The following is a 20,802-nucleotide window of genomic DNA, read 5'->3' as shown; positions in this document are numbered from 1 at the left end:
ACACTTTGGGCCCTTGAAGCCTTGCTGTTTATGTAGCCAAAATATGACTTAAAGCTATTTTTGCTAGAATAGTATCACAGATTCAAAGTTAGCACATTATATACCTATGGAAGGACTACGGTTGGTTTTACCTATAACTATTTCTCATGTGTGATTAATAATCTGATCTTCATCTTTAGCTTTGCTTTCCATACAGCATTCAGTTGAAGGCTTGGTTAAAACTTCTTTCAAGCAATATATTAATTGTACTTCTATCAGTCGTGTTTCACTTACTTTTGGGGAGTTCGAAGATCAAGAACCTTGTCCTGGATATCTAATGCGATGTCTGAGTACTTTGTCTCTGGCAGCTTGATTTTAATCTGAAATGATGGGCAGAGGTAAAGTTGTGATTAGATATGTAGCCCTCCAAGCCATAAAAGATCTCATCTTCATGAATATTTTCATGCTAGTGTCAAAGAGCAACATTCTGAGTTGGTAATTTATATCTGAAAATATGACGGTGGTAATCATTGCTTCCAATAGCTTAGTGATCTGTATTGATATCCTATTTTCTTCAAAATCCTGAGCTGATAATGTACATGACAGGTATTCTACATCCAGCAAACCCCTCTGGCTTTGTGTACTCCAAGGACAGCTTGCTTCTACTAGAAAACTTGCACAGCGGTTCTAGCTGTCTTGAAGTTCAGAAAGCAGGGAGATCTTTGATCATATAATAATGGATCTGATACCTGTAAGTTTAAAGACTGTCAGTATTGTAGCGTTCTGCTAACTCACATCTTCTAATAAATGCAGGCAGATGAAAACCATCTCCTTCTCAGTCCGCCTCGCCTCCAAAATGAAACTTCATCTTAGAGCTACTTTTTTTTTCCCTCAAGTCTGTGGCATATGCTTTTGCACAGATTCTCTTGAGTACACTAGGTCCTTGAGGAGACACATGAGTTCTTCAGGTTAGCAAGTGTAAATATCACCTACAAATGCTTGAAGGGCTACAAGAAAATCCCACAGGAGGCCAAAGGCAACAATAGAGCTTGGTGTTTGCATTCTGTCCCTCAAGAAGGTGTCAAGATTCAAAAGGGCAGAGAAAGAGCACAAAGAAGGGATGGGAGACACAGGTTCAGCTCACCACCATATCTTCACAGCAGGCTGTGGAGGGGTCTTTCCTGCTCATCCCAAAGAAGACGTCCTCTGTTCCCACACACTGTTTGAACAAAATCTGATACCTGAGAAAGAGAAGTAGTTGCCTAATAATCCTGGAGAAGGGGCAGGAGACTAAAGCAGATTCCATTTCTCAGAGGACCGTAAATATCCCCATAGTATTGCTGCTTCTCCTTTTTGGTCTCCCTTCAAGTCTTTTCAACGCATCTGCACTGGGTTTCTGTTCGGAGCCATGACTGAGTTGGGTAGAAGACAGGTGAAGGTCATTCACTCCACCTTCCAAGGCACTAACTTTGCTGCCTCTACTTTGCTCACTAGCCTTTTCAGGATAAGGAAATGCATCCTAAGTGAGTGTGATACTTAGCAACTAGTCAAACACCACAAACTCTCTTCAGTCCATCTCCTCCGGCATTTAGCACTCCAGGATATTGCATCAAAACACAATGATTAGAAATGCAAAGGCTGCTTTGTGGATTGACCCTGAAGGATTTCTGACCCCTACAAACTACAGCTGACATGCCTGATTGTATCTATTTCAAGAATGTTTTTGTTCTTGTTTTTCTAGGAGCAAGGGAAAAGACTGGTTTTAGGCTGTCCCTCAATAGACTAAGAGTGAATCACAAGATTTAAAAGTTCAAAGCTGCCTGCATATCACCTTCCTTCCTGTAGTACTATTTGCCTCTAAAAGAGCTTACTTCTTTGAAATGCAAATATAAGTTGGAGTACTTTATGAATTTATGAGTATGAAACATGAATGCATCTCTGTTGCAGAGGGAAAAGACAGGTATTTCACACAAATGGCATATTTGAAAGCTATTAAATTGTTTTACTGGCCGACTTCCCCTCCTAATCTGACTTTACACAAGTATCTGACACTTTCAGTAGTCTTATGAAGGGAAAAACCAACTCTATGTTTCTGTTATGAGATCAGAAGGTTTCCAAGGGAGAGATGAAAATCACTCCTCACGTGTTGCTTTAGATGCAGAACCCATATCCTTCCTTTCTCCTTCCATGACACAAGCTTTTCCAATGGCTGTTTGACTCAACTGCAGTAGATGCTGTTTAATTCCTACTTCCATTAATGCAATATAAAGGCCATGCAGGCAGCCTCAGCTCACTTACTCTGGCTGTTCTCTGGGGTCCCAGGTGTCATCAAATTCAGCTCCTTCTGGCACCTCCTCTGTATTCCAGATAGTTTTCCTGTTTTCAGATTTCACTTGAACAGTACCTGTAAGCGATGAGAAAAATCACTCTGTTGTATTTTGGAATGTCTCTGTTCCTCTAGGTTTGATGAAAACTTAGATTTATTTTTTTTTCTAAGCCTTAGAAAAATCTCTTTATATTAAAAGCATTCTAGTTAATGATTACAGTTTCCTTTACCTCAGTATCTTACGAATGAGAATTTGCAGAGGGAGGATGTTTTCCTTTCCCTTAAATCTCCTTTACACAGACTTGATACCAAGGAAATCCTCCTTTCAGGCATAAAATATCTAGCACTTCAAAAGGGGTAAAGTGGAGAAGTATGAAATATCAACCTTCTTCAAAAGTACTCTACTTGTTATAGTTCCTTTCCTGCTACCCTCATCCTGGTCCCTGTTGACCTTTCATATGGCTCATAACTAAGCTGCCCAATAATGTGACAGCATTAGCTCTAGGAAGAATTTTACATTAACTTTGCCAAGATTAAACTTGTCTTCTGTTCCGTCCTGAGTACAATCCAAGGTGTTGACACAAATTTAGGAACTCTCAGAATATTTGTTCTCATTGTCCGAAAGTCCGCCTTGCTGTATGATGCCAGAATACCTGGAGTCACAGAAAGCATGTAATTGTCCAGGGATTCCAGGCAAAGAACTAGATGCAGGAAGGAGAATAACTGAAAAACATCTCTCGGTCTGATGACGGCAGCACCGAACAAAGCTACTACTTCTACCTGTGCGTGGTCTAAATTGGATTGTGAAACTTTTCTTTGGAATATGGTATGACTGCATTTCAAGGTATGCTTGATAGCTCTTCCTACTCATAGGCATAGGCTCAGTTCCACGCAGTTTGCTCCATGAAGATCCTTTCAGGAGAGCACTTGGAAGTCCATCTTCCTTGTTTGCTCTAGGTGAGCATGAACAATTCCATGAGAGTATTATATATGGAGCTCTTTGCTGCTCAGTTAGGATTCCCCTCAGCCTGGGACCAGGCTGTGCTCTCTACTCTGTTTATCGTTGCCACTGCAGGCGGCAGTGCCCTCGAGTTACCCTTGCTGCTGCTCTTTGGAGCTTTTGCAGTTAAGCTTTTGGGAAAAGAAGAATTTTACACTGCAAGTGTAAAACTGGCATTAACCATTTCCATCTGAAAGGTCAGTGACCACTCTCTTATGGAAACAAAGCCCATCAGCGGTAACTTAGGAAGTTACTACAGCTGTTATAGGCTGCTAGCATGGGCCTGAATGCTAAAACATACAAACAGTCCTCCTTACCACTGATCTCTTTCTTCGCTGGTCCAATACTAGCAGGAGTCATGGCGCTAACAGAAGAGCGTGGCTGCAAAAAAGGCAAATGGAACTTCCATCAATTTTCATAGAGCTCAGCTCAGTAACAACTTTTTCTACTTATTGACATTATTGTTACCTGAGGTCAGGCAAATCCCTGCTCAAATCCAAAAAAAACATTATCCCAACATTTCATGACTGAACCACTGAACAATCTCTTTTCTTCCCTCTCACCCAGCAGAAAATGGCCTTGACACGCTGGGTGTAAGCAGCGCTCCCAGAAGCACAGAATTACAGACAGAACTGCTTTTTGAGTATTAGTTTCCGTGGCATTTGGGCAAAATTGCCATGCTTTGCCTGCCATGAAAATATTGCAGGAAAACAAGGCTGCTATGTGAAAACCCTATCACAGCATTTGGATTCCTTTTGACAGTAGAGATCATATGAGGCAACGACATTTTCCTCTAATTATGAATCAATTTAGCGCTAATAGGCCAATGTGAGGCATTTCTGTATTTAGGAAGATTCCTTGGTTTGGTAAAAGTGCCTCATATGCACAGAACACTAAATTAAATCAAAATAAAGATTTGAATTTACCCAGACTGACTCAGACTTAATTGACATCCCTTGTGGCAATTTTCCGTTTCTGTCTCTGAAGTGTCATTCATTTTATTAAAAAGATGTAAACAAATTCTTTTAAAATCAGGATGTTTACCGCAAAGATGTGCAGCAATAAGGCTAATTTTAAAAGGCAGGCATTAAACAGCTGAAAGGGAGTTAGAGTGTGAAGGACCACATCTACCACCTCCGGAAAGGAAATTTCAAGGGATACGCTCCACGTTTATCCCAAATGTTACTACCATTGCCACGACTAGCGCACAACTGCTGGGTCAGCCGACTGGCTCTTTGTTGAGGAGCAATTTGGAGGGATTGGCCATCTTTGTTACCCAGGTCCTAACACGACTTGTTCAAAATCCTAAGAGACTTGGCAAAGTTTTGAGCCTGCACAGAGGCTTTCCACCTTGTGATTGTTGGCACCTGTGGCTCTCCAGTCACCAACATATCTATGGTACTGCAGTGATCAATTATCTCTACTGTTCTTCAATGCCTGACACGCAGAATTAGTACACTCAGTTGCCCCTGGCTATTTTAGTCTTTACTCAGAAGTTGAGCAGCAGCTTTTTTCCTTTCATATGAAGTATTTAGCTGTAATTGCCTTCATTGCTGTCAGGCTTCAGGGAATAGCAGGGGGAAGTCTAAAGTATCCAAAGCTCTTTCAACTACCTGTTCTATTTCCTTCAAGGTGAAAAAGTAACTCCCCCTCCCACTTTGTGGGCACAACCTGTCCTTGCTTTCCTGGGGCATCTTCCTTATTCTCTCCTTCAAGAGCTCGTTACCCTAAAAGTATCTTCTAGTACCTGTTTCAGTCAGTCCAAAGCCTTCTATGGTTTTCATTCTCTTTTTACTTACTCTGGAAAAGAGGGACTTGCTTCTCCTCAGTTAAACGGGTCAGGCTGTGGTACCCCATGTGAAAGAAACAGCATTTCTTGTGAAAGACTCACCACATGATCATCATCATCATCATCATCTTCCTCTTGAGTGTCATGAAGCAGTCTGGCCAGGAACTGCAGAGAAGAGCCTGAGGAAATACTGTCCATATCAACACTCTCCACTAACCTATGGGGACAAAATAAGTGACAGATGAAGAAAACAAAATGTTCTGTACTGTCTGTGAAGCAGAATTTTCCTGCTGTGTGTTCTGGAAGGGTAAAGTTTAGCCAAACTCTTACATGCGTGACATCAAAACATATATAACAGAACATAGTCAACCTTTCCTTTCTGTGCTCAGATTAGAGACTCTCTCACGCCATAGGCACTAGTAGCAGTCACAGCTCAAGCCTTACAGTGACCATTCGGTCTAGTAGATCCCCTGTAAAGGTGGGTTTGCTGCTACTGCAGCCAGGGTGAGCACAGCCCGGGGGGCCTTGGATCAGGCCTGGCACCAAGATGGCAGGCAGAGCTCATCACACAGGTTCTCGCCCCCTTCCCAAGACACCACTTTCGGGCTGCACATCGGGTCCCACACGCTGTGGACGCACCAGGCCCGCCCCGGGTCCGGCCGTCTGTCCCGCGGCACCGAGCAGCCGCCCCGGCCCGCCCAAGGGCCCGGTGCCGCCGCCCGGCCCAGAGCCGCCGGCCGCCGCGTCCCCGTCGCCACAGCGACGGGCCGCCGCTGCCCGCCTCGCCTCGGGGAGCCAATCGGAGCGGATGGCGCAGGAGCGACGGCGGCAGTAGCCAATAGCTGCGGAAGGCGGGAAGCGCCGGGCGGTGGTTGGCAGGCGGAGGCGAGGGGCGGGTGCGTGGCGGCGGTGTGGTGCGTCATCGCCGTGCGCGCGGCGGCTGTCGGCGGGGTTGTGGGCGTCTCGGCCGGGGGTAGCGGGAGCGGTGCCGCTTCTGTCCGCGACTGGGCCCAGGCGCTGTCCCGGGCCTCCTGCGGGCGTCGGTTCCCGCTGGCCGCAGCCGTCATGAGTCAGTTCAGCTTCGGGTCGGGTGCCGGCGGCGGCTTCACTTTCGGCACGCCGAAGACGGCGGCCACCACGGCCACGACCGGCTTCTCCTTCTCTACGCCCGCCTCCTCGGGCGGCTTCAGCTTCGGAAGCGCGTCCCAGACGGCGTCCAGCAGCCAGCCCACCGGGCTCTTCTCCTTCAGCACGCCGGGCACTGCTGCGCAGCCGGCCAGTTTCAGCTTCGGGACGCCGGCCCCGGCGTCCGCGGCCGCGACCCCGTCAGCGAGCGTGTTCCCGCTGGGGTGAGTGTCTCAGAGGTGCCCGTCCGGTCCCTGGGGCGGGGGGTCGGTCCTGCCGGCCCCGAGTGGGCGATGAGGTGCATTCTGCTGTCGGAAAGTGGTCCGTAAGAAAGCCAATTTGGTACTTGACTGGCTGTGCGTCTCAGACAGAATGGCTTCTTTTCTTTCCTCCTCTAGGGCAAGTGCACCAAAGTTAAACTTTGGCGGCACCACTGCAACTCAGGCTACGGGAGGGCTACAGGCTACAGGAGGCTTTGGACTTGGTAGCTCTGTCCCAACCAGCGTGCCCTCAAGTCAAGCAGCAGCCCCTTCTGGCTTCACGTTTGGATCTGCTGGTACTGCCACCACCACTGCTCAGTCTGGGACAACTGGAGGGTTTGCTTTTTCCAGTGTTACCACAAGTCAGGCCGGAACAGCCAGTTCCACCATTGGCACTGCAGCTCCACAAGTAGCTCCCACAGGGTTGACCTTTGGAATAGCGCCTACAGCTGCGGCCACCACTGCTGCCACCTTAGGAGCGACAACGCAGTCAACAGCCCCCTTTAGCCTTGGGGGGCAGCCTGCAGGTGAGTGCCTGGGCTGGAGGTGGTTTGCTGGTGCAGTGGGAAAGGGCTCAGGGTGGTGGGGGTGGGGTGCCGCAGGGTGCGCCTGGCCCATGGTGCCAAACCGGGGTTCACCTCCCTGATGGCAAGAACCCTCCCGCTCCTGCAGAGTCCAGCAAAAGTTGTGTTTGCAGCTTTTGATGTACTTGTTGGTGACCGTGCAGACCTCGGAGGAGAGGTCATCAGCTCTGGGATGAGGGCGATGTTCTTCTGTGTTCGAATCATTCTTGAAAAGCTTTGTAGGCAACAAGCTTGTTAGCCCGAGTTCATTTCCAGGGTAATGCAGAGTATTTGTTACATTGAATATTAATGTTTTTTGTGATAGTCTTTCTGATTTTAATTTGCACATTGTTGTGATCGGTTTCTCTGTAGTGAAAGGTTCATGTTTTCTTTTTACTTGTGCTACTTGTTCCAGGGCTAAACTTTGGGTCATTGCCTTCAACAGCAGCCACGAGTGCCCCTGTGGCAACGCTGGCTACAAGTACCAGCCAGAAACCCGCCCTGTCCTTTGGAACCAAACTTGGAGGTAGGAGGTGATTTTGGGAAACCTGAGATCACTCTGGACTTGGTGAATCTGGTGTCCTTCTGGGAAGAATTTTCTAACGTGGAGTCTGGAAATGGGCTACAAGTGTTTTGTTACTGTGACTTTGCAATGGCATCCGTAATCTGTGAGAGTTTATAGAGCCATTGAACAGAGTATCCTGTATTTTTTCTTGTGTCCAAGGTGCCGAATTGTATTCTGTACTTGTTGCTGGAGCGTAGTGGAAGGAAGCCACAGGTTCAAGGGGCACATTGGCAAAGGGAGAGAGTTGAGGTAGAATACAGGGGAAAAAAAAGTTTAGAATTCTTGCATCCATAAGAAACTGGTGTAGATGGGGAAACCTGTATTGCATTCTCAGCACGATTGTACAAGGCTGATGTTTTTTCCATTTGTAGTAACATCCACAGCTGCTACAACTGCCGCCGCCGCCACCACCACAACCTCCATTCTTGGTTCAACGGGGCCTACGTTGTTTGCATCTATAGTGAGTTCTTCAGCACCGACATCGTCTACCACCACGGGCCTCTCACGTAAGACACGATATACGGATTTTCTCTGTTGGGGGAAGAAAGGAGCAGCATGGTTGCTGTTGCCTGTGAGTAGTGGAGCCTGCAGATGGTGGAGTAATAGGGGAGAATTCAAAAGGCCATCTCTTGTCGCTGTTTGCCACCTCCCCTCTGTGTGATTTCTGCCACACTGTCTTCAGTGGTGAGGCTTGGAGGGTTTTCTTCAAACCAAAGCACGCTTTAGACTCAGAGTGGGCCAGCAGCCGAAGGCAGTTTTAGCTGTATGTGACTTTTTTGTTTCTCTGTCTGGGTAGTATCGTGACAACGGAGCTTTCTGGTGTTGTTGAAGCTGCTGTCCTCCAGACCCCAGTGCCTTGAGGCTGGTTGCGTCTGCCTTTGAGTCCTGCATTAAGCATTCTCACTTCTTTAATAACAGTGGCCTGTGACACTGGAGATGCAGGGTTCTGAAAACAAGTATTTGCACAGCTGTGTGTCTGCAAGTTGCCCTGGTAATAACTGGCAAGTTTCTCCTTGCAAAATGATTTTTGTGTCAGGAAATAGTGTCTGCTTTGTGATAGCTTTAAGGCAGTAGCCCATGTTTGAAGACAGTCCTAACAGTTTCTTTGTGAACCTGCAGTGAGGTGTTAATGCTTCTGTTTGCTTTGATGATGGAGACTGGCTGCAGTCAACTTCAGTGTTTCCTGGAGTTAGTATTAGTAATAGTTGTATTAACTATTGTTAATACAAATAGTTGTATTAACTATTCCATGCCTAATGCTGTCTTACACCTACCTCTGAAAACTTAGGCAGCTGCTCCCAAGGACCATCACAAGTTTTATGACAAAGCCACACCGATTACTTTTTGCTAATCAGCCACAACTTGTAGATGCCATAGATACCAACCTGACAGCTCGTATTTTTGTGTGCCTAAAATGCTTGCATTGTCTCTCTAGTTCGAAAGCCGAGCTTAATCTTTGTGTTTAAGAATGCTTTTAAGCTAATGGGCATTCCCTGTTTATCAGGGTGCCTCAGAGCTGGTTCTTGGATGATAATAGGTGGGTTGTTTCCAGGCAACTGAGATGTGACCAGTGTGTTTCCTGTAGTATGTGCAATCGTATTGCTTTAGCAAATAGACTTCTGCAGAGATTTTTCCAAGGGGCACTGTATTTAATGGGTTACAGAAACTCCTAATGTTGTCTTCTCTTTACAGTTGGTGCCCCATCCACTGGGACAGCCGGCCTTGGAACGCTTGGGTTTGGATTAAAAGTTCCTGGAACAACAGCTGCCACAACAAGCACTGCAGCTAGTAAGATCTAGATGCTGAAAGTAGCTGAAGGGAAGGCGAAGTGTGCTGATGATGGGAGGGAGAGGCCAGAGACTTGGAGGGAGTACTAGGGAGAGATGTTTTTTGTTTCAGTTCTGTCCCATGAATCTGTTTCTTCCATATTGTAAGTTTCAAAGTATTGTATTTCATTAACTTTTTCTTCCAAAAATATAAAATAAAGCAGCGATGAGTGCAGTATTTAAGTGGCCAGCCTCATGTGACAATCTGCAGTGGAATTTGCTGCTGAATAGTGTTAGGATTCAGGCCTGAACATCTTTTTCTGGATGCAGTTTTCAGTGTAAATACATGGGTGCTGCTCAGCTCTCAAGGTCTTTCTAAAGCTTGTTTGTGGAGTAACTGTGAAGAATTTGAGCTCAGTGCCTAGAAGTGCCGCCCTGACAGACTGACAGTACCATCTGATAGATGCTCTTAGCTTTTTGAAAACGTAGAAATCTGATCTTCCCCAAAGATGCAGGAGCAGAACTGGGTGTGCTAGTAGTTACTAGGTCGAATTTTAAAACATAAGGAGATTGAGAGGGATATGTGGGCTAATACTGTGTTTCCTCAGATAATGCCCAGGTTAAGTGGAGGCTGATGGTTCCTCATATTACTAGAGCCACTAGTGAGCCATTTAGAGTCCCCTGCTTTTGTGTCAAGGTGCGCTTCATTCCCATCTTGACAGATGTGGGATTTTCTTTTTTTGTAAAAGGGACCTGTTTGAGCTCATACAGCACTGCACTTAGGAGTGTATATTGGACCTGTTCTCGATTTGTTAGGTAGCAGATACGTCGTTTGCTGCTGCTTGACTTGAATCTCTTCTTTCAGGCACTACTACTGCTTCTGGCTTTGCTCTGAATATTAAGTCATTAACTACGACTGGTGCCATTGGAGCTGGGACTTCTACAACTGCCGTAACCACCACCACAACAACCAGGTGAGTATTTTGTTGTAACCGACTGTTTCTTGACTGGTGCAAGAGGCTGTATTAATGCCGGTGTCTGGCGGAGGAAGGGAAAAGGAGTGGTGTCATGTTTATATTTTGTTTTTTTGATCTTGTGTTCGGTACTGTCTTGCCCTTCCTCTCAGTGCACCTCCAGTGATGACTTATGCCCAGCTGGAGAGTTTGATAAACAAGTGGAGTCTGGAACTGGAAGACCAGGAGAAACACTTTCTCCATCAAGCAACGCAAGTTAATGCTTGGGATCGGATGCTGATAGAGAATGGGGAGAAGGTAAGGTGATGTCTGTTGTAACGTGATTTTGCTTGCTCAGATCCTTCAAGGCCTTAAGTGTTAGAGATGCAGCAAGCCATCTAGTGAGACTTCCTACTTGTAAAAAAAAAAAAAAAAAAAATAGATGTGAGTTACACCTGGGTGCTTGTGAAAGCCCCGCTGTATGTCTGTTCTGGTCTATAGGCTTTGAAGCTTGGCAATCTGTTCAGTGTGTTTACAGTATGGTAACGAGTTATCTTAGGGTGGAGCTTTCAAAGCCAAACCTCCCTTATTCAGTTTTTGGTCTGTAAATCTTTAAAAAATAATAATAATAAAGCTGTAAAACTGTTTCTTGTAGAAAGAGTAGCCATTTGTATGGTGCTGTCTTTCTTTGTTCCACCACTCTTCTTTTATGGGTTGACTTTTGATCTTTGGAAATATAATGAAGTGTCTTCTGTTTCCAGATTACTTCGTTACACAGAGAAGTAGAGAAAGTGAAGCTTGATCAGAAGAGGTAGGAAACTATGAACACTTGAGATGATTTTGTTTCCTGTTTGCATCTTCCTGCATTGTAGTATGGCAGATGCAGAATGTCTGTAACCTCTCAGTGGAGTCGTTAACGCTTTCTCTTTTCAGACTGGATCAGGAACTAGACTTCATTCTGTCACAGCAGAAAGAGCTTGAAGACTTGCTGACCCCTCTGGAGGAGTCTGTGAAGGAACAGAGCGGGACTATCTACTTGCAGCATGCGGATGAAGAACGGGAGAGGACGTAAGACAACAGTCTGTGTGGAATGTGTGATGAGGAAGCTGCTATGGTGGTGGTTGATGCACAAGAAGTAGAGTTGGGATGTATCAGCGGCCTGTGTCAAACATGTAATCCTGTTTTATGCATGGCAACTTAGATTTTAAGTGTTAGAAACAGGGGGAGTGCAACTGGAAGCCCTTGAATCAGCATGAAAAGCTCTCTGGGTGTTGGTGTAATCAGCTGTCTGGGCAAGGTTACTAATTTTGGCATAATCTCGGAAAATTAGTGGTTATTTAGTGACAGAAGTGATGAGAGCAGAATGCATTATGTGTGGTTCAAGCATCCTTATAAGCCTTAAGTGTTGAATCTTAGCAGGGTTATGAACAGAAGTGTTTCTCTGGTTCAAGAGAGATGAACCTTGAGGAACCTGGACTGGCTGGTTCCTTGAGTTCTGACCAAGCCTTCCAGAGAGTGCTCCACACTGTTGCTTGTCTGTCTCTGTGTATCTGTCAAGAGAGAAAGAGGGTGGGAGTTCCTTCATCTGTGTGATAGAATGCCTCTCCTGGTGCTGTTCCCATGTGTATACCGGCCTCAGTTGAAAGGTGTGGAATCTAATTGTGATTGCCCGAAGTTGGTGTGACTGGGAGTGGGTCTTCTGAAGCTCACATGAAATATTCTGACCTGGGTTCCTGTGTGTTTTGCAGCTATAAACTGGCTGAAAACATAGATGCTCAGTTGAAGCGTATGGCACAAGATCTGAAAGACATCATTGAGCACTTGAATACATCAGGAGGCCCAGCAGACACAAGTGACCCGGTAAATCCAAGCTTTAGGTTTTTTGTGTGTGTTGGTAAGAGTCAAAGGATATTTAAACAGTTCTAACTTTTTGATTGTCCTCTCTTGGATACTCGTCTGCTTGTAGTTACAACCTCAGAAGGGCATTCTTTGTCCTTGGGTTGGTTCTCTTTTGGTCAAAGTGCATTATAACACAGCACATAGATTTCAAAGTATCTCCTTCTGGTATGAGTTCTGGTTGTTTGCTTGTTGTCTACTTTTTCCTAGTATACTACTTGTTTTGGAGGCATTTCTTAATGTTGATCCGGCTGCCTGCGCTACCACTTGGGTGCTCCTTCTGGCAAATCTAAATTTTGTTCAGAATGCCCTCTATAACAGCTGATACTTTTTTATTACGCTGCTTTTGCATTCTCATGAAAGCAAGATCTGAATTACCAGCTCTTTCTGATAAGTGTTCATTCGATCTTGATGCTCCTTGTGGCTTTACTGAGAAGCTTTTATTTTTTTAGTAAAATTTCCCTTCACTGTTACAGACTGAGTTGATTTCCTATTCCTTTTTACTTTTGCCACTTCAGGACTCCCTGCATGGGCTTTACATAGTATTAATCTATATTGGTGTTCCTAGGTGTGACTTAGATACAGGCATATACTCCTCGAAACCAGCCTGTGTTCTTGGTGGTAAAGAGAAGCAAAGCAACATGGTTGCTGGACAGACTTCCCCGGGAAAGCATCTGGGCAGTTAGTGGGGCTGTACAGATGAGGGATTTGATTTTGCATCATGTTCCAAAGGCAGGGACAGGCAGGCTGTCTTTTACTGTTCTGATTTGTTACACTAAGTAGAAACTGACCTGCACCTTTTCTTTCTGCTCAGCTTCAGCAGATCTGTAAAATCTTGAACGCACACATGGATTCATTGCAGTGGATTGACCAGAATTCAGGTGAGAGTGGTCTAGCAGCTTTTGGGGAACGTAAACAGAAAGCGTGTAGCATGTGGGCAAATGCCTTTTGACCATCGATGAATTCCTGAAGATCCCTGAGGAATCTTCTCCTCCTCACCTTCAACGCCACTGTCCCTTCTGTGCTTGAATTCTCCTGATGTGCATTAAAGGCCTCTGCCGAGAAGTGGTTCCTGGCAGCAGCTGATGTTTTACAGAAAGCACTGCTTGAAATGCCTCAGTGCAAAGCAGAGGACTTGTAAACCTTGTGCTTTGTTCTGTCAAACTATGGTTGAATATTTCAACTTCTCAGATGGTGTGGGGTTTCCCTTTGGAACAGGGAGACTGGTGAGGAGGGCTGTGTCTGTAATGCTGTCATCCTCCCCGACCTCCCCTGCAAAGGGAAAGCCAAATCCAGGTAAGACTGATCAGCGTGGGTTTTTCTGCAGGCACAGTAACTCCGGACTGTGGAAACTTCAGAGTAGCAATAACCTGAGATGTGGTGCTGGTCAGAAGATGCACTCAATAGCGAAAACTTGATAGTGTAGTTACTATTGCTTCTTTTCTTGCATTCACCCTTAACTATTACGGCACCGTGATGCCATGCTAAAAACAAGCAGAACAAAGGAACGTTTCTCCCGGGGAGTGCCTCCTTGTGAGGGATTTAGGAATTCTACCCGGGTTTGATTTGAGCTTATGTTAGCAGCCACACGGGGGCATGGCAGAATAAAGCAGTGCTGCTCTTGCCAGCACCAAACTGCACTGTCTGGCTGCTGTGCTGTGAGAAGTGCTCACAGCTGCTGTCCTGCTTGGGTGAAAGCAGGCATGCTGCTCTCCAAGTTTAAGTAGTGTTCTTGGCTTAAGTCAGGGTTTAATTTGGCTTTTTCTTCCAGAGCATATATGCCAACTTTTTGCATTCCGAACATGCCTTTTTTGGGAAATACGGTGCAACTTCTGTGGCATCAGAATCCTGACTTTACAGAACGTGTGTGAAAATAGCAGCCTGTTTCCTTTAAATTTTCCTAGGAAGGAGGCCTATTTTTTCCCCTGTCATTCAGTGCCAAAGAAATTGTCTTACTGTGTACGCTTAAGTGGTGTGATGGAAAAACAATGTCATTTTGAAGTAAGCTTTCACGTAGCCCTTGCCATTAATAAGTGGAGTAGGCCTTGGAAGGACGTATTCTTCAGCACTCTTTTTGTATGAAATAAACCCACACCCAAATCCCCACAAACCAGAACTAGGACATTTTGCTGTAGGTGATGTTGTCAGGTTTTTTGCCTTTGGAAACAAATCACCCCCCGATCAGCTGGAGATCTTTTCTGGGTGTACTCATACACAGTGGTTATTCACTTGTCTGACTTGTTAAACAATTATGTGCAACTGTGGCACTTGATTCAAATCACTGTTAACCTACACTGCCACAATTAACTGGACTTGCTGAACATGGACACAGGTGGGTGCTGCTTCCAGAAGTGAAAGGGGCATTTGGACAAAGCCTTGTTCTGACCTTCTGCCTTGTCCTGAGAGAACCACGAAGTCTTCACTTTTGTAGTTACAGTGGAATTCCAAGTTGAACGAGAGATCTCTGAGACAGTGAAGCAGACTGCCGCTTCATGCCATAGTCATTTTTGTATGGTGAATTTTTGAAGTGACAAACTGAAATGTGTTGCTTAATACATTACTGGAATATTCTGGGTTTGGCATGCTGTGCAGAATAAATCTTGTCCCAGGACTCTTGCGCTTCTGCCTGGTGGTTGCTGAATGCCTCGGAATACTTTTTTAGCCAATCTTCTTTGTTTTGGAGGGTTAGCAGTGCTTTGTGTTGGGTTTTCCTCCTCCTTTGTGCACTGTCAAATCTGAGTGACTGTCAAAATTCAAATGTTTTGCTTTCTCCTTTTGCAATCTGAACTGAGGGTTGTGTTTCAGGGTGATTGTAAGCCTAATGCCTTGTTTCTCCCACAGCTGTGTTGCAGAGAAAGGTTGAAGAGGTGACCAAGGTTTGTGAGAGCCGCCGCAAAGAGCAAGAGCGCAATTTTCGGTTTGCATTTGACTGAAAGACTCAAAGTTTCAAGGATTACTGTAACATCTCCAGAGAAGAGAGAGGTTGGTGGGGACCTAGGTCTCCAGTGACGATCTGGGTTGGTTTCTCTTCTTGCAATAAAACTTGTTGTTTGTTCCAAAGCCAGTCTTTGCAGTGTCTGACTGGAATTCCCCCACTGCAGCCTGAGAGACAGCATGAGGTTTGTGCTGGAAGTAGGTGTTCCTCCTCCCTGTTCTTTCTAACTGCCTGCAGGCTGGTGAGATACACAAAGGCTGGCCCTGAGGGATTTAAGCTGCCTGTGCCTCCATGGCTGAGCTCTGCAGTGCTTAAAAGTAACTTGATTGTGTTCAGCTGGGCCTTCATGAGCTTTGACTCAGGTCCTTACAGAGGCAGTTTAAGGAAGAGCTGTCCTCAGAAGGAGCTGCAGCAGTCTGAGAGACTCAGATTCCTCCTGTTGCTGCCTGGATTTTGTGTTTAAGTTTGGTATGCTTCCACTTGTGAAAGTGGGCCTTGTTTTTTGTACTTTTGGGTAATAAACTGCTTTTGTGCAGGTACCTGTAAGCAGAATTTCTACTCAACTAAAAATTATTAGATGTGCGACTAAAAAAATGGTACTCGAGTAGTGATTTGGGGTAGTATAGTTTGTTCAGTCACAAGGGTGCAGGAACGAACACAATAAGTCTGCTGTGAAGACTTTTTTTAAGAGACAGAGTCTCATATCGCTGCTTTTTGATAAAGTGTGATTATAATGTGCGTTCCAATGTCTCTTTGCTAGTACAGGGAAGTGAACGATCACATATTTAGCAGAACTGTCCTAATACTCATTTCTGCTTTGTGCTTTAGGCTTCTATTCTGCCAAGTGCTGAAGGGGTGCAAATAATGAGTAATGAGCTTTACTTTATATTCCTCTCTCTGTACCCTATCTGCCTTGCCTTACATATTGTCTTGTGGAAGGAAGGGAAGGGGCTGCTTCCTGAAGTAATTTACTGGCTTTAATGTGAGTTTAAACGTGTGAGTTGCTCTTTCACTTTTTCCAGTGTGCAGATTTCATCATCTTCAGTAGGGAGGGAGGGGAGTCTCACAGATGCTGTAGGTGAGAGTGTTGTTGACTGTGGGGGAACCCTTGCAGAGGGCTCCAGACACTTTGCTGTTGATTTTCACCTGGGAGTGGAGCAATTTAACACTCTCAATGACTGGTAGTACTAACAGAATTTTAACTTTGCAGCTTGCAGTGAAGTAGAAAAATCCTATAGGAGGCCAAAGGCAATAATAGAGCTTGGTGTTTGCATTCTGTCCCTCAAGAAGATGTCAAGATTCAAAAGGGCAGAGAAAGAGCACAAAGAAGGGATGGGAGAGACAGGTTCAGCTCACCACCATATCTTCACAGCAGGCTGTGGAGGGGTCTTTCCTGCTCATCCCAAAGACGGTGTCCTGAACAAAATCTGATACCTGAGAAAGAGAAGTAGTTGCCTAATAATCCTGGAGAAGGGGCAGGAGACTAAAGCAGATTCCATTTCTCAGAGGACCATAAATATCCCCATAGTATTGCTGCTTCTCCTTTTCGGTCTCCCTTCAAGTCTTTTTAACCCATCTGCATTGGGTTTATGTTTGGAGTCATGACTGAGTTGGGTAGAAGACAGGTGAAGATCATTCACTCCACCTTCCAAGGCACTAACTTTGCTGCCTCTACTTTGCTCGCTAGCCTTTTCAGGATCAGGAAATGCATCCTAAGCGAGTGTGATGCTTAGCAACTAGTCAAACACCACGAACTCTTGAGTCCATCTGCTCCAGAAAACACTTCCAGTAGTCTTATGATGGGAAAAAACAACTCTGTTTCTGTTACAAGATCAGAAAGTTTCCAATGGAGAGATGAAAATCACTCCTCACGTGTTGCTTTAGATGCAGAACCCATAACCTTCCTTTCTCCTTCCATGACACAAGCTTTTCCAATGGCTGTTTGACTCAACTGCAGTAGATGCTGTTTAATTCCTACTTCCATTAATGCAATATAAAGGCCATGCAGGCAGCCTCAGCTCACTTACTCTGGCTGTTCTCTGGGGTCCCAGGTGTCATCAAATTCAGCTCCTTCTGGCACCTCCTCTGTATTCCAGATAGTTTTCCTGTTTTCAGATTTCACTTGAACAGTACCTGTAAGCGATGAGAAAAATCACTCTGTTGTATTTTGGAATGTCTCTGTTCCTCTAGGTTTGATGAAAACTTAGATTTATTTTTTTTTCTAAGCCTTAGAAAAATCTCTTTATATTAAAAGCATTCTAGTTAATGATTACAGTTTCCTTTACCTCAGTATCTTACGAATGAGAATTTGCAGAGGGAGGATGTTTTCCTTTCCCTTAAATCTCCTTTACACAGACTTGATACCAAGGAAATCCTCCTTTCAGGCATAAAATATCTAGCACTTCAAAAGGGGTAAAGTGGAGAAGTATGAAATATTAATCTTCCTCAAGCCTCCTGACAGGAGATTTTTTTTTTTTTTAAGTGAGCAGAGTCATTTACAAAAGGACTACCTCCTCACATAGAAATCTAGTTCTTCCCATTAATTATTGAGCACAGCCCAGATAAGGTACTGAAGACACATCAAAGTTCACAGGCAGAATACTATGGTTTATGCCTATCCTGCATGGAAAAATATATTTTCTAATAAGATGGTAACAAGCAGTGTTCCCCCCTTTCTCCAAAAGGGTTGTCAAGCATTGGAACAGGCTGCCCAAGAAAGTGGTTGAGTCACCATCCCTGCAGCTATTTTAAAAAAAAAAAAAAGTGCAGAAGTGGTGCTTAGGGACATTGTTTAGTGGTAGTTGGCAGTGTTGGATTTACAGTTGGAGTCAATCTTAAAGGTCTTTTCCAACATAAATAATTCTGTGATTCTAAATCTGCAACCTGAAGGTTTTTTGCAGTAGAGTTGTGGAATTTATGTGGGGAATATGGTATGACTGCATTTCAAGGTATGCTTGATAGCTCTTCCTACTCATAGGCATAGGCTCAGTTCCACGCAGTTTGCTCCATGAAGATCCTTTCAGGAGAGCACTTGGAAGTCCATCTTCCTTGTTTGCTCTAGGTGAGCATGAACAATTCCATGAGAGTATTATATATGGAGCTCTTTGCTGCTCAGTTAGGATTCCCCTCAGCCTGGGACCAGGCTGTGCTCTCTACTCTGTTTATCGTCGCCACTGCAGGCGGCAGTGCCCTCGAGTTACCCTTGCTGCTTCTCTTTGGAGCTTTTGCAGTTAAGCTTTTGGGAAAAGAAGAATTTTACACTGCAAGTGTAAAACTGGCATTAACCATTTCCATCTGAAAGGTCAGTGACCACTCTCTTATGGAAACAAAGCCCATCAGCGGTAACTTAGGAAGTTACTACAGCTGTTATAGGCTGCTAGCATGGGCCTGAATGCTAAAACATACAAACAGTCCTCCTTACCACTGGTCTCTTTCTTCGCTGGTCCAATACTAGCAGGAGTCATGGCGCTAACAGAAGAGCGTGGCTGCAAAAAAGGCAAATGGAACTTCCATCAATTTTCATAGAGCTCAGCTCAGTAACAACTTTTTCTACTTATTGACATTATTGTTACCTGAGGTCAGGCAAATCCCTGCTTAAATCCAAAAAAACCATTATCCCAACATTTCATGACTGAACCACTGAACAATCTCTTTTCTTCCCTCTCACCCAGCAGAAAATGGCCTTGACACGCTGGGTGTAAGCAGCGCTCCCAGAAGCACAGAATTACAGACAGAACTGCTTTTTGAGTATTAGTTTCCGTGGCATTTGGGCAAAATTGCCATGCTTTGCCTGCCATGAAAATATTGCAGGAAAACAAGGGTGCTATGTGAAAACCCTATCACAGCATTTGGATTCCTTTTGACAGTAGAGATCATATGAGGCAACGACATTTTCCTCTAATTATGAATCAATTTAGCGCTAATAGGCCAATGTGAGGCATTTCTGTATTTAGGAAGATTCCTTGGTTTGGTAAAAGTGCCTCATATGCACAGAACACTAAATTAAATCAAAATAAAGATTTGAATTTACCCAGACTGACTCAGACTTAATTGACATCCCTTGTGGCAATTTTCCATTTCTGTCTCTGAAGTGTCATTCATTTTATTAAAAAGATGTAAACAAATTCTTTTAAAATCAGGATGTTTACCGCAAAGATGTGCAGCAATAAGGCTAATTTTAAAAGGCAGGCATTAAACAGCTGAAAGGGAGTTAGAGTGTGAAGGACCACATCTACCACCTCCGGAAAGGAAATTTCAAGGGATACGCTCCACGTTTATCCCAAATGTTACTACCATTGCCATGACTAGCGCACAACTGCTGGGTCAGCCGACTGGCTCTTTGTTGAGGAGCAATTTGGAGGGATTGGCCATCTTTGTTACCCAGGTCCTAACACGACTTGTTCAAAATCCTAAGAGACTTGGCAAAGTTTTGAGCCTGCACAGAGGCTTTCCACCTTGTGATTGTTGGCACCTGTGGCTCTCCAGTCACCAACATATCTATGGTACTGCAGTGATCAATTATCTCTACTGTTCTTCAATGCCTGACACGCAGAATTAGTACACTCAGTTGCCCCTGGCTATTTTAGTCTTTACTCAGAAGTTGAGCAGCAGCTTTTTTCCTTTCATATGAAGTATTTAGCTGTAATTGCCTTCATTGCTGTCAGGCTTCAGGGAATAGCAGGGGGAAGTCTAAAGTATCCAAAGCTCTTTCAACTACCTGTTCTATTTCCTTCAAGGTGAAAAAGTAACTCCCCCTCCCACTTTGTGGGCACAACCTGTCCTTGCTTTCCTGGGGCATCTTCCTTATTCTCTCCTTCAAGAGCTCGTTACCCTAAAAGTATCTTCTAGTACCTGTTTCAGTCAGTCCAAAGCCTTCTATGGTTTTCATTCTCTTTTTACTTACTCTGGAAAAGAGGGACTTGCTTCTCCTCAGTTAAACGGGTCAGGCTGTGGTACCCCATGTGAAAGAAACAGCATTTCTTGTGAAAGACTCACCACATGATCATCATCATCATCATCATCTTCCTCTTGAGTATCATGAAGCAGTTTGGCCAGGAACTGCAGAGAAGAGCCTGAGGAAATACTGTCCATATCAACACTCTCCACTAACCTATGGGGACAAAATAAGTGACAGATGAAGAAAACAAAATGTTCTGTACTGTCTGTGAAGCAGAATTTTCCTGCTGTGTGTTCTGGAAGGGTAAAGTTTAGCCAAACTCTTACATGCGTGACATCAAAACATATATAACAGAACATAGTCAACCTTTCCTTTCTGTGCTCAGATTAGAGACTCTCTCACGCCATAGGCACTAGTAGCAGTCACAGCTCAAGCCTTACAGTGACCATTCGGTCTAGTAGATCCCCTGTAAAGGTGGGTTTGCTGCTACTGCAGCCAGGGTGAGCACAGCCCGGGGGGCCTTGGCTCAGGCCTGGCACCAAGATGCCAGGCAGAGCTCATCACACAGGTTCTCGCCCCCTTCCCAAGACCCCGCTTTCGGGCTGCACATCGGGTCCCACACGCTGTGGACGCACCAGGCCCGCCCCGGGTCCGGCCGTCTGTCCCGCGGCACCGAGCAGCCGCCCCGGCCCGCCCAAGGGCCCGGTGCCGCCGCCCGGCCCAGGGCCGCCGCGTCCCCGTCGCCACA

At 45.1% G+C, this 20,802-nt stretch overlaps 2 protein-coding genes across 3 annotated transcripts in view; one reads left to right on the top strand and one right to left on the bottom strand.

Annotated features, from left to right (window-relative positions):
* The window catches only part of DNAAF6 (dynein axonemal assembly factor 6), a 45,798-nt gene extending 25,028 nt beyond the window's left edge, over positions 1-20,770 (bottom strand). For both annotated transcript variants that reach the window (XM_074600321.1, XM_074600320.1), the window contains exons 1-9: positions 20,690-20,770; positions 20,153-20,267; positions 18,579-18,642; positions 17,185-17,290; positions 5,197-5,311; positions 3,623-3,686; positions 2,278-2,383; positions 1,124-1,220; positions 274-359 (exon numbers count right to left, since the gene is read on the bottom strand). In XM_074600321.1, the coding sequence (XP_074456422.1) occupies positions 274-359; positions 1,124-1,220; positions 2,278-2,383; positions 3,623-3,686; positions 5,197-5,311; positions 17,185-17,290; positions 18,579-18,642; positions 20,153-20,248 (734 nt within the window). In that variant the 5' untranslated portion in view covers positions 20,249-20,267; positions 20,690-20,770. The remainder of the gene's footprint in view (positions 1-273; positions 360-1,123; positions 1,221-2,277; positions 2,384-3,622; positions 3,687-5,196; positions 5,312-17,184; positions 17,291-18,578; positions 18,643-20,152; positions 20,268-20,689) is intronic.
* On the top strand, positions 5,999-15,282 carry LOC141748577 (nuclear pore glycoprotein p62-like). The gene is made up of 12 exons (XM_074600869.1): positions 5,999-6,443; positions 6,618-7,006; positions 7,458-7,568; positions 7,979-8,113; positions 9,300-9,395; positions 10,239-10,347; positions 10,500-10,644; positions 11,088-11,137; positions 11,260-11,394; positions 12,075-12,186; positions 13,037-13,103; positions 15,064-15,282. The coding sequence occupies exons 1-12, from the start codon at positions 6,160-6,162 to the stop codon at positions 15,153-15,155; spliced, it is 1,725 nt and encodes a 574-aa protein (XP_074456970.1). The 5' UTR covers positions 5,999-6,159; the 3' UTR covers positions 15,156-15,282.
* Positions 20,771-20,802: the final 32 nt, after the last annotated feature.

The sequence above is a fragment of the Larus michahellis genome, chromosome 9, assembly GCF_964199755.1.
Source record: "Larus michahellis chromosome 9, bLarMic1.1, whole genome shotgun sequence".
Lineage (NCBI taxonomy): Eukaryota > Metazoa > Chordata > Aves > Charadriiformes > Laridae > Larus > Larus michahellis.
This window is presented reverse-complemented; position numbering and strand designations above follow the sequence as displayed.